This window comes from Neophocaena asiaeorientalis, unplaced genomic scaffold, assembly GCF_003031525.2.
Source record: "Neophocaena asiaeorientalis asiaeorientalis breed wild unplaced genomic scaffold, Neophocaena_asiaeorientalis_V1.1 scaffold251, whole genome shotgun sequence".
NCBI lineage: Eukaryota > Metazoa > Chordata > Mammalia > Artiodactyla > Phocoenidae > Neophocaena > Neophocaena asiaeorientalis.
The window spans coordinates 9,814,906-9,827,344 of record NW_020173377.1 but is presented as its reverse complement, the minus strand read 5'-3'; the positions used below and the strand labels follow the sequence as shown (position 1 = coordinate 9,827,344).

At 36.9% G+C, this 12,439-nt stretch overlaps 1 protein-coding gene across 3 annotated transcripts in view; it reads right to left on the bottom strand.

Annotated features, from left to right (window-relative positions):
- Positions 1-543: 543 nt before the first annotated feature.
- Positions 544-12,439, bottom strand: part of PTPRG (protein tyrosine phosphatase receptor type G) — a 717,425-nt gene continuing 705,529 nt past the window's right edge. For all 3 annotated transcript variants that reach the window (XM_024746428.1, XM_024746430.1, XM_024746429.1), the window contains 2 exons: positions 5,660-5,795; positions 544-5,090 (listed from right to left, as the gene is read on the bottom strand). In XM_024746428.1, coding sequence (XP_024602196.1) covers positions 4,944-5,090; positions 5,660-5,795 — 283 coding nt within the window. In that variant the 3' untranslated portion in view covers positions 544-4,943. The remainder of the gene's footprint in view (positions 5,091-5,659; positions 5,796-12,439) is intronic.

Sequence of the window (12,439 nt, the reverse complement as noted above, 5' to 3'; positions counted from 1 at the left end):
GAAAAATTGGAGCCCTGATAATGAGAGTTGAATTCCTGATGTGGGGCCTCTAGAAGTTCAGAGATAAGGGTGGACCCAAGCTGCCAAGTTTGGGACTCCTGTTTGGAAATGGCAAAATTCCTCATAAGTAGAAGCAATCGTAGCAATCCTATATATGTATTTCATAGATCCTCCCAAAGTCTTGCCAAGAGATATCCTTCATCCTACACAGTAAAAATTAAGAGGGAGAACTTGCTACAAATCTAGTTGATACACTGGAGAAAATAATAATTCTGCTTATAACTTAGCAGCAGACTCATAAAGCGAATAAAGTTTGACTCAACATGCAGTTACAGTGTTGTCACTGTTTACTCTAAAGCAGGAGGAACTCAGAAAAGACACTTCTGGTTTTCTGCCTATGTAAAATGGCTCCTAATAATCATTTTACTGCCATGAAAACGAAGACCAAGGGTCTGTGGGTATAAATGTGATCTATTAAGAGAAATGAGTAATCTGATTTTATTGGATGTAGATATTTTCATAGAAATGCTCAGCACTAATGAATACATCAAAAACCATACTTTATTTTATGTATAGCAATACAATTTACATATTAAATAACACTATAATAGAATGATTTGATATAGTTTTAAACAGAAGAAAAAAGGGAAAAATTTCAGGTTACAAAACCCCCCGAACAAATTAAAAAACCAAAAAACCAAAAAAACCACTTTTTCCAAATGGGTCAATGCAACGACTGTATTCAGTGACTAATTATGTCTAATTCCTATTGCACAAATGGTCAATGAAATTAAAAAAGAAAACCCAACTTTCACAATCACTTCCTCAAAGAAATAACACATGTTGGATTCTTTTGGAATGCAGAGATGGTTCTTGCCACTTCAATACACAGAAAGTTGAATTCACATTATCCACCACAAAGGAAAAAAAAAAAAACAAAAAAACTATGACAGAGTTGAAACTAGAAAAAAATTAGCTTTATATGAAAATATAAAATTCTATGATTATATACCATAGATACAAAGTTCTCAGAAGATGCTTATCCAAGCAACAAAATATTTACAGTTTTAATGATTTTAGCTATTTCAAAATGAAGTGAAAGAGACATGAATCAACATGAAGGCTGAATTTTTTTTTTTTTTTAGAAACAATGGCTGCTTTCTAGTTTCAAATGTCCTAACAAAAAAGGAGTCACTACCCCAAATGTTGGAGAGTTGCGACATTTTATAAAATCGGCTGTCTCCTTTTCTGGAGATGTTTATTTCTTAAAACTCAAGATATTTTTCTTGAAATTAATTATCCTCTGTAGAAAATGCTTCCCTTTGCAAATATTTAACAAAAATACTAAAAACAGTTTCACAGCTAAGACAAAGTAGAGGCCAAATATCATTATTACAATTCCTTCCTATTTGTAGCATGCCTTCTTTCTAGAGATAAGTAAAGCCAATATTGTATGTTAAGTGGCAACTAAGGGCAAGCGCAAAGGGGTAAGTGAAATTACAGCTGTTGGAAAAAAAAAAAAAAAGGCAGGCATTTTCCCTTCATATAAAAATTCACTGGCACCATTTGAACATAAACTTTAGGACATAGCAGTTGAAAATGCATTTTCCAGTATAACTGCTAAATTCTTAAGACAAACTACATTTTGATTATTATCTCTTAAATTATGATGAGTTTGGGTTTCTTTTTTAAATTTTTTGCTTAGAATTAGTAGTATGTATCTTTGGTAAATTGGTATCTATATTTTATTTTTTAAATACAGTGTATATGCATTTAAGAAAAAATTCACACCAAGGCAGTTGTGCTGTGTCATTATAAAGTAATTAAGGTTATTTGCTGATTTCAGTATGTCACTCTGGGCTAAAAACTGCAACAGCCAGACCTTAAATGCCATAACCCTCTCTGACCTTGCTGGACTTTTCAACTCGAGATAGACTCTAAAAGCACCAAGACATAAACATTAGGAAAACCAATCCACCTAATTTTAATCATCTTGAATTTCAGAAGGAAACTTTCTTTTTAAATATGAAAGATGATATTGTGGCTTTTAGATGAAGGAACGAGTTCTCTTGATGGCAATAAGGTGTGTTTTTTCTGATGTCCAGCATGGCCACTTGTTCTGATCTTTGCAATTCAGTTTTGAATGATGTGTGCATTCTGCTTACCTAGAGCTAAATTCATACACTCCCCAAAGCTTACTTTTATAACATAGCACAGATTAATTTGCAATAGCTATTTCCTTTCCTCCTGAGTGCAAGTGGTAATAACCTTGCTATGTAGTTAAGCAATGTGCTTATGTCTCAAAGAGAACACCATCTTTGCCTCTGGAAAGATGCAAGCATATATTTGCCAATAACAGATGAAGAATAATAGTGAGGATACACTCCATGGTCAAAGTGAGGAGCGGCTGAATATAACTATCCTCAGTGAAGTGTGTTTGGACCACTTTGGCAAGATGGGCAAATAGCATTTGCTCATAGTTCAGTGTGTCGGGATTTGTAGACTTTGGTTCAAGACCGCTACAGACATACAATTGCTCACAGAGAACTTCTAAGCCATCCTTGTAATGTTTCTATTGTATTTACTAGCTCTCTCTCTTTTATCATGATTCTGATACCCCTGGAAGAGATGGTCACAGAATTGGAGGGTATGCATTCCATGAATTGAGCCCTCTGTAATAGCACAGAAGGGAATACTTGCCATGTGTCTTGTAACCAGTGTTTACTTTTGTTAAGAAAAAATGACAGCAGGACCATGAACCCCAACTTGAATGTTACTTCTGAAAGTCAAGTCCACTGTACCATCTACTGAGAAGAATTAGCTCATATCAATACTCTATACAACTAGAGGAACCTACTTGAGTAAAATGATCCAGCTCTTGCCACGATGTGAAACCTTTCCCTTACTGATTTCCCTCAGCCAGCCGGCAACTGTAGTGTTCCTGTGTTAAAGCTTTTTTTCTTAAGTGTTAGGCAGAGCTTCCTTGTGTCACCTCTGATGGGAGCAGAGAGGCGGTAAAGGTGTCTGTGTCCTCTAGCACATGCAGCTTAGCAAATGCGGCTCACTTGTACATCTTTTCTCAACCTAGCCCACACAGTTCGTGAACGGTGGACTGTTTGGTGTGGCTGAATCTATGTGATGAAAAGACGAGATGAACCCTGGCAAGTTATGTAGTTCACGAAAACTCCGTTGACCTGACCTATGTGTTAGAAATCCTGGGCTAGTCCTGTAGCCTCTCTCTCCTTAGTAGCTTTGCTCCTTCAGGTCCACTCTGACAAACTTCATAGAAACCCAACTCAAGATAAACAGAATCTCAAGGCTGATTATCATGAATGTTTTAATGCCTATCCAGATGGTATGATAATAGCCAGTATGGACTTTTGGTTGAAGTTTATTGACATAAAAAATAACCAAAACCCTTTTCTTCTTAATAGGCCCAGTTCTGGTGATGGTTTCACTTCTGACAGAAGCCATCCCTCAAGAGCAAATGTGCAGTCGAAGAAACAGATCTCAGTAAGTAGCCTATTTTTCTAAATAACGGAACTGAAATTTCTTATTAATGCTCCTAATTTTCCCATGATGTACAGCAGGGTGAATATGGCTCCAAGAAATTACTTCCTTGGGCTCTGTGTCACGATGAGCAGTCTCTTTTTATCTGTTCTTGAGGCTAAACTACACAAAAGCATACAAAGCTGCCTCCTATTTTAAAAAACTGTTTGAAAATGTCACTATCACCTTTCACTCAAGATTCTAATTTTCTCTCTCCAAATCAGGTTTATCCATGTGTGGGAATCTAGATAGCCCCAAAGACTTTTGCTAATACAGTATTTTCAGTTTAATCCTAAGTAGAAGAATGCATGTAATTCTGAGATTTATCATGAAACATTTGGCAAAAAAAGGAAAGAAAAGAAATGTAAGAATGTTAGCTATATAGGTAGTTTTTATTAGATTGCTATAGGAGTAATAGGAATATTTTAGAGGACTAGTTTCAAAATTACACACCTGCAAAGATTTTCACTATTCCACCTGCCATGAGGTATGCTTTTATAAACCATGAAGCATTAATGGAGATTCACTAAAGGGATTCATAACTGGAGTTATATAAAATATTGCCATCTCTCTTTGGTAAAAGATGGCCCTGATTTTGGGGTGTAGCTATTTCAGAGAGTCAAAATGGAAACAACACACACCGTCCACATAGCTACTGTGAAAACTGTAATACTGAGATATCTTTTATTTTGACACAATTGGGCATTCTTTTTAAGCTACGAATATAACTTTGTAACTAATAAGTGATGTTCACATGAAACAACTCAAACCTTCTAATTTCTTAATGGCTGTCTATCTTCACCATCATAAATGAAACTGTTTCAAGGCCATGAGGTTTGATAGACCTTCAGAGTAGCTTCCCCACACCTGCTATTCTTTAAAAGAAAACAGTGCTCATCCACTCCGTTAAACTGCAGAAGGCATACAGTATCGAACGGTGCCTTGAAAAAATAGAAGAGGAGAACTGAGGAAAAGTACAGCATTGCCTGCTAGTAGAATGCAACTGCTTTAGCAACAATAATAGTAATGATTAAAAAAACCAAGATTCACTGTCATAACAAAGACCTTCACTGTACTGAATTAAAAAGTAGCATGTGTGCTGTCACGGAATGTCACATCGGGGTTTGCTTTAGTATTAGATTATAGGCAGTAACACTGATCAGATAGTGCAAACTAGGTAAAACCGCGTTTCACTGTGTGAAATGAACAGAGGTGCAAATGCTCAGTAGGATACCATTAAGACATAAAATGGCAAAAAATAAATATCAAAACTTTTTATCAGTGTAAAAAAGTAACCGGGTTATTGTATAACGTAGAGTCTGGCAGAAAAAGGCCTCAAAAAAGTTCTCAGTCTTCAGAAGTTTTACAAATTAAGCGCCCTTTCAGGATTCTGCTCACACTAGAGATTCCATGCTCTCGGCAGGGTCCGATTCATCTGCCATGAGAACAGCACCATTTTTGTCCACTGTCATGGGACCATTTCCGTTTTCTTTAGTGCTGACCAAGCTGAGCATTGCTTTGTAGACAAACTGGTATTGTTCCTGGAAAACAAGAGGGAGACAGTTTTTTGAGCCAAAGAGCAGCTCAATCATTTATTTCATCTCAGGTGGAAATACTGACTAAAAATGTAAATGTGAAAACTATACTAGAGAAACAGGAATTATGTCTCTGCTAGTTCAGACACTTAAAAAATAATCTCTTGAATCCTTTATAATCAAGACCTACACCTTCTTCATGTCCTTTTGATCCCTGTTACCTTGGAATGAATTCTCGGTGTTGAAAGTCCACTAAGATAATAGGATATCCATATTTTATAATCAGAGGATACTATATTCTAGAAAGCAGAGTTTCTCAACCTCAGCCCTTTGGACATGTGGGCCAGCTAACTCTTTATTGTGGAGGGCTGTCTTAGGCGTTGCAGGATGTTTAGCAGCCTCCCTGGGCTCTACTCACTTAACCCCGTCTCTGGTTGTGACAACCAAAAAAGGTCTCCAGACATTGCCCAACATTCCCTGGGGGGCAAAGTCACCCCCAATCAGAACCACTGTTCTAAAGGGTGAGGCTGAGTTTCAAATGATGTACAAGTTTCACAAATGAGCAAAGTACTTACAATGTCTGTGAATACTCCAGGCCTCATCAGATTGATCATTTTTGCAACCTGGAACACATCCACAGCATTTTCATTCTCCAGTTGCTGGGACAGGGTGGTGAGGGCACACAGCATTCCTGCGGAAACTGCACCGTACCTTGGGGAGGCAAAAAAAAAGCTATTTCAGATTCACTAAAGGACAGAATATATTGGAACAAAATTACCATCACCTATTTCCGTAGAAGCTAGGTAGACTGTATTGATATCTACTCTAGAACACAAAAATGAGTGAAATGCTGGACGAGGGCAGAGATTTAGAGGTTAGCATAAAGGTGACATTTGTTTCTGAATGTGACATCTCTCAAGACAGGCTTGCCAGATGTTTAGCTTGATGTCTAGTATGAAGTTAGAAGTTCAAAATTAGACTTGGGAGGGCTGTAAGAAGATCTGATGTCGGGGACAAGCTGGGTGATATAGTAGGAAAAATAATACGAGAATTTTAACTAGAGGCTATGAGACAAGTACAAAGTGGTGAAAGGCTCTGGAAAACATTTTTTTAACAATCCCGAAGGGCTAAATTGAACTTCCAGAATATGAATAAAAATGGAAATATGTGGCTCAAAATGCAGTCAGAGAATTTCCAAAATGAGTTTCATATTTAGTAATTAGTTTTGGCACTGAAGGGGAAGTTTCCAAGTATGAGCACCTTCTATAAAATTCTTGGAAAAATATGGTTCTCTTTGCTTCACACACAGGCCCAAAAAAGGCTTAGAAGGGTAGCAGGCTTTTTCATCAGGCCAGGTTGGCATCTTCAGTTTTTACAGGAACCTGTGTGGCACATAGTTTCCATATTAATGATGAGAAAACAGATGGATTAAATGAATTGTTCAAGGAGGTGTTGCTGGTTGGTGGCAGAAATGAGACTAGAATTTAGATGCCCTGTGTCCACTGTTCTGTTAATAACTATTAAATATTGTTTCTAAATTCTTACACGAAATTAAAACAGTACACATGTTTTTACTTCTGTAATGCAAATAAAGCCAACATCTCCCTAACCACCACCCCAATTTCAGAGGTAATCTGTCTAAGGGAAAAACTGTTATGCACTTAGGTACAGCCTTCCTAGATTTAAGGGTATCAGTACATGTCGATCCGGCTCATTATTTCGTCTGCTGCATGCATACCGGATGTCCTCACTTCCCCATGGATGGACATTTAGCTCGTTTGTGCCTTGTGCACATAGCAGAGTAGTACAGAGTAGCACCTTACCGTGAGGAGAAGAGCTAGGTCACAGGTATGCCCGTTTAGTTTTAAAGACACTGCGGTATTTCTCTCCCACGTGTTGTTACCTGTCCATACTCCTCCCAGCCAGAGAATACTAGTTTCTCCTCATCATTTTAAAGTTTGGCTTTTGCCAGTCTGATGTGTGAAAACTTGAATCTTGCTGTTGGTTTAATTTGCATTTCCTTGGTTGCCAGGGGAGTTGAATATCTTTCTATGTTTACTGACCCATCTGTATTTCCTCTTCTGAAACTGCCTATTAATATACTTTGGCCATTTTTCTATTGGGTATGTCTCTTTTATATCATCTGCAGTACGTGTTGCAAGTAGTTTTTTCAGTCTCTACTTTCTCTTAGCATTGTTTGTGGTTGTTTCTGTTAATGCTGAAATGTAGTTTAGATATAATCAAATTTATCAATCTTTAGCTTTTTTGGAATCTTGTTAATGCTTTCTTTACCCTAGTATTTCAAAAATATTCTCCTATATTTTTCTACTTTTTTTTTTTACATGTAATTGTCTAATTCATTGGAATCTTATTCTTGTTTTGATGTAAGGTAGGGGTCTGAATTTAGTTATTTTTCCAATGGATAACCACTTGTGCCAGCATTTTTTAAACATGTATTTATTTGCTTTATTAATACCCATTTTAAAATGTGCTGATTTGGTTTATTTAGAGTTTCAGAAGGAATAATAGCACAAAATTCCATGGTTAGACAATGCCACAACTATAGTGCAAATTTTGCTTTGTTTTCCAACCTAACATTTACAAAAATGGTCATCTTTAGGGATACAAACCACACTTAGCTTTCACCATGAATGTGACCTATAAAATCAATTATCAGAGACCACATCCAGAAACCACAACATTGTCTACTTCCAGCTCATTCACAGGATCACTCCCCATGTACAAGCTCTCCTACCACATGGGAATCCAGTATTCCATTCCCCACTTTCCAACCATCAGCCCCTAACATTCCTCATTCCTACTGCCTAGCCTAATTTCATCCCCATTTACTTATTTAAACCTATATTTATTAAGACAAATGATTCCTAAGTCTGGCTGACCTCTTACTGTATCTCCTGATCGAGACACCAATCCCAGGGACTCAAAATTGTTCCCTATTCAGTGGCTGCTTCAGATGAAGCACATGATTAGAATACTGATCCTCATCTAAATACAGAATCACAAAACTCAGTAACCTCCTAATATATCTGGCAATCCAACTATACCTAGATATCTAGTCTTCTATGCTCCATAAACATGTTCAGCCTTTTCTGAATCTTTTCCATCTCACACATACTCTTTCTTTCACTTTCCACGTATGGGCTTGACGCCTGCTACACTGACAGATTACCTGAGTGTACGGTTTTGGGCTGCACGCTACAGGCCTGCAGGCCCTGTACTTGCCCGGCCTCAAGATCAAAGAAAGAGCCCGAGTCAGCAACAGAGACACCGATGGTTTAATGGATGGGGGGAGCTTACATGTCTGAAGCAAGGTCCTGGAGCGACACGCCACTGTATGCAGCAGACTGCAGCGGGCAGGACATGCAGGACATGGCAGCAGTCTTTGCTCCCTCTGTGCCAGCATTTTTTATTGAATTGTCTCATGTTTCCTCATTGATTTGAGCTGCCTTTTTAATCGTCTAAATTCTCACATATGCAGGCCTATTTCTGAACTCTCTATTTGGGCCCTTTAATCTGCTTGTCTGTTTTTTTTATACTGTATTTCCCCACATTCGTTTAAATTCCCATAGGTTTTTAGTAACTCTTGATACCTGATAAAGCAAGTTTGCACAATAGTCTTGACTGCCTCTGTATTTATTGTTTCACTTTTAGTGCTTCAAACATACATATTTTCATGTTTCACTTGTACACTCGTTTCCATGTGCCTCTACGCTTCTACCGCATCCCATCTTGTTTCATGTTGATTGATACTGGGCTGTCAAGGAACACAGAAAGTTTTGTTGGGATTTTGGTTAGGCTGCACAGAATATACAGATAAAGCTGAGGAAATTAACATCTCTGAGTTGTTCTGTTCATGAACACGATGTCTTTTCTCCATTTATTCAGGTCTTTTATAGTTTTCAGTTAGATTTTACGGTTTTCTACGTAGTCTTTTGCCAATTTCATTTTAGGGTAAATCCTAGGTAGTTTCTGTTACTCCGAAGAATGGCCTCTTTTTGCGACAGTAATTTGGTTTCAGTTGATATATAGGAAAGTTACTGATTTTCACGTGGTGAACTTGTATCCAGCCATGCAGAACTCTTTTTAAGTTCTAATAATCTGTGCATTCTCTAGGAAGTTGGATACATCTTTATCTGCTAGCAATGCCACTTGTCCCTTTCTTTTATACTTCTTACATCTTTTGCTTTTACTGTGTTGGCTAGGATACAATAGTTTTGTATTCTGACATTGTGAAGAGGTGTCTTATTGTGTTCTTTAATGGTAAAGCTTCTAATTTTTTAATATTAAATAAAAATATTTGCTATAGGCTTCTGGGAAGTAACCTTTATCAAGTTAAAGAGAATGCTTTTGACTTTTCGTTTGCTAAGAGTGTTTTCTTTTGGGGAGGGGGATTATGAATGGCTGTTATTTTATTGTATGTTTCTGAATATCTATTGATTTTAAAAAATTCCTTTAATAATGTTCTGAATTCACTGAGAGCAATTTTTGGTACCATTTAAGCAGCTCTATATTCCTAAGATAAATCTTTTTCATGACGTATATAATTCTTTTACTATAACACACTGGGTTTTTGACAGTACTTTTCTTAGACACACTGGGTTTCTGACAGTACTTTTTTTAGACCTTTGTACCCATATTCAAGTAAGTAACATTGGCTTATACTGTTCCATTCTGACGCTAGCCTTGTTTGTCTTTTTTTTTTTTTTTTTGTTTTTTGTTTTTTGTTTTTTGTTTTGTTTGTCTTCTTAATCAAGGTTACATTAAATGTTCTCTCTGTGTGCTGTTGTTCAAATGTAGACTGGTCAAAACTTAGTGGGCCTTAACGGGTTGAAAACTCTGTGCCAGGCTCTCTTATAAGTACTTTACATGTGTTAACTTAATTGTCAGAATAACCCAGTACTACAGGTACTATTAGTATCCCCATTTTGAGGTTGAAGAAACAAGGCACATCCAGGGGAAGCAACTGGCCAAGGTCTCATAGTTTGGGAGACTAGAGCTTATATTTGAGCTGATACATGTCAATGGCTCAGAACAGAGACTGACTGGTACATTGTGTTCACTAAATAGCATTTACTATGATTAGATAGGCTTAAAAATTTATTGGTATAGAGTTATAAATAGTTTTAAATGTTTATTTCATTTCCTTTAATATACTTCTTGTTTTTAACCTTTTATCAAAGAAAATATCAAATGTATACAGGGCATAGTAACCCTCACTGCACCATCACTAAACTGAAACAATCATCAGCTCATAGCTGGTGTTGTTTCATGTCAATTTCCTCCCCATGTATTTTGAAGCAAACCCCCGGGATTTTATTCATTAATAATTTAGCATAAAACTCTAAAAGATAAGGTTTTATCACACCTATGTAAATTAACAATTTTTAAAACATTTGAGAACTACAGATAAATGGTAGATATTTTTTTCTTCCCAATGATAAATTATACCTTCTTTTTTTCACCAATTTCCAAAGTTGTGTCTCTTGTTAGTAAAATTTAAGCAATGAAGTCTATCTCCTCCTTGCCCCCATTTCATTACTGTTTGCTTTTCTTTTAATTCCTTGTACTTTTTGTGGATTCATCTGGTTCTTTTTCTGGCTTCTCAAGTTGAAAGCTTATTTAAAAATTTTTCTCCAATAAATGAGGCTTAGGCTCTACGTTGTTTTCTCTGAGTATATATCCTATCAGGTTTTGAAATGCAGTGCCTTCATTATCATTTAGTTTTAGGAGTCCGTAATTTCTGTTTTCATTACCTCTTTAAACCATCAATTATCTCTAATTCTAGCCATAAGGACTTCAGTGTCTGGGTATAAGAATTTGGGGTCTCATTTCATTGTTGGTTTCTAATTTAATGCATTATAATTAATGAACGTGGCCTTGTATGATATCAGTTTTTTGGAATATATGAAAGTTCCATTTATGATCAGTAATTATAAATAAACTATTTGTGTTTGAAGAGACTATATGGTCTCTCTTGGGTACATACTTTTAATATGTATTTATTTATGTATTTAATTTTAGAAATGTTTATTTCTAAATTCTGTTTATTTTATTGACGTTTAGTTGATTTACAGTGTTGTGCCAGTCTCTGCGGTACAGCAAAGTGACTCAGTTACACACATGTATAAATACATTAAAAAATATATATTCTTTTCCATTATGACTTATCCCGGGAGACTGGATGTAGGTCCCTGTGCTGTACAGTAGGCACTTGTTGTGAATCCATTCTGTATATAATTGTTTGCATGTACCAACCCCAAACTCCCAGTCCATCCCTCTCCTTCCCCCTCTTCCCCCTGGCAACCACAAGTCCGATCTCTGTGTCTGTGAGTCTGTTTCTGTTTTGTAGATAGGTGCATTTGTGCCATATCTTAGATTCCACATAAGTGATTATCATATGGTATTTGTCTTTCTCTGTCTGACTGACTTAGTATGATAATCTCTAGGTCTATCCATGTTACTGCAAATGGCATTATTTCATTCTTTCTTATAGCTGAGTAATATTCCATTGTATATATGTACCACATCTTCTTTACCCCATTCATCTGTTGATGGGGCACATACTTTTTATATGTCACTATTAGATCAGCCTTGTTAATTATGGTATTCAGATCTTCTCTCTGAATGTTATTGTTCATTGTATCCTGATAATTCGTTTTAAGAACTCATCCCTTTATTCAGTTCTTAGAGAATCTCAGCCATTATTTTTTTTTTCAGCTATTAATTTCTTCCTCTTTCATCTTTTTTCTCTCTCCATGGATCACACCCTTAGACTGATGTTAGAACTTCTGTATCTGGCTTATAACTTAGCTAAAACAAGAATACTGTATAAATTCACTGGTTTTGATAGTTTGTTTGCCACTTTCTCAAAGGGCCCCATTGAGAGCAATACTTCTTTAACTAGTGCTATGCTGTTAAAATGTATTTTCATCTTCCCCTGTCTGTGCCTCAAAGAAATGAAAGTGCTTTAAGTTCCCGACATTCAGTAATGTTTTCAGGTGGCTCTGTCTATATTCATTTTAAGACACGCTGGGGTTCCTTGCATCATCAGTGTGTATAATACTTATGGCCATTTAATTACACTTTTTACTACTTCATATTAATTACAGTTATTGTTGTTTTGCTCTTACGATGTTGTTTTAAAAATCATAACCGGGCTTCCCTGGTGGTGCAGTGGTTGAGAGTCCGCCTGTCGATGCAGGGGACACGGGTTCGTGCCCCTGTCCGGGAAGATCCCACATGCTGCGGAGCGGCTGGGCCCGTGAGCCATGGCCGCTGAGCCTGCGCGTCCCGAGCCTGTGCTCCGCAATGGGAGAGGCCACAACAGTGAGAGG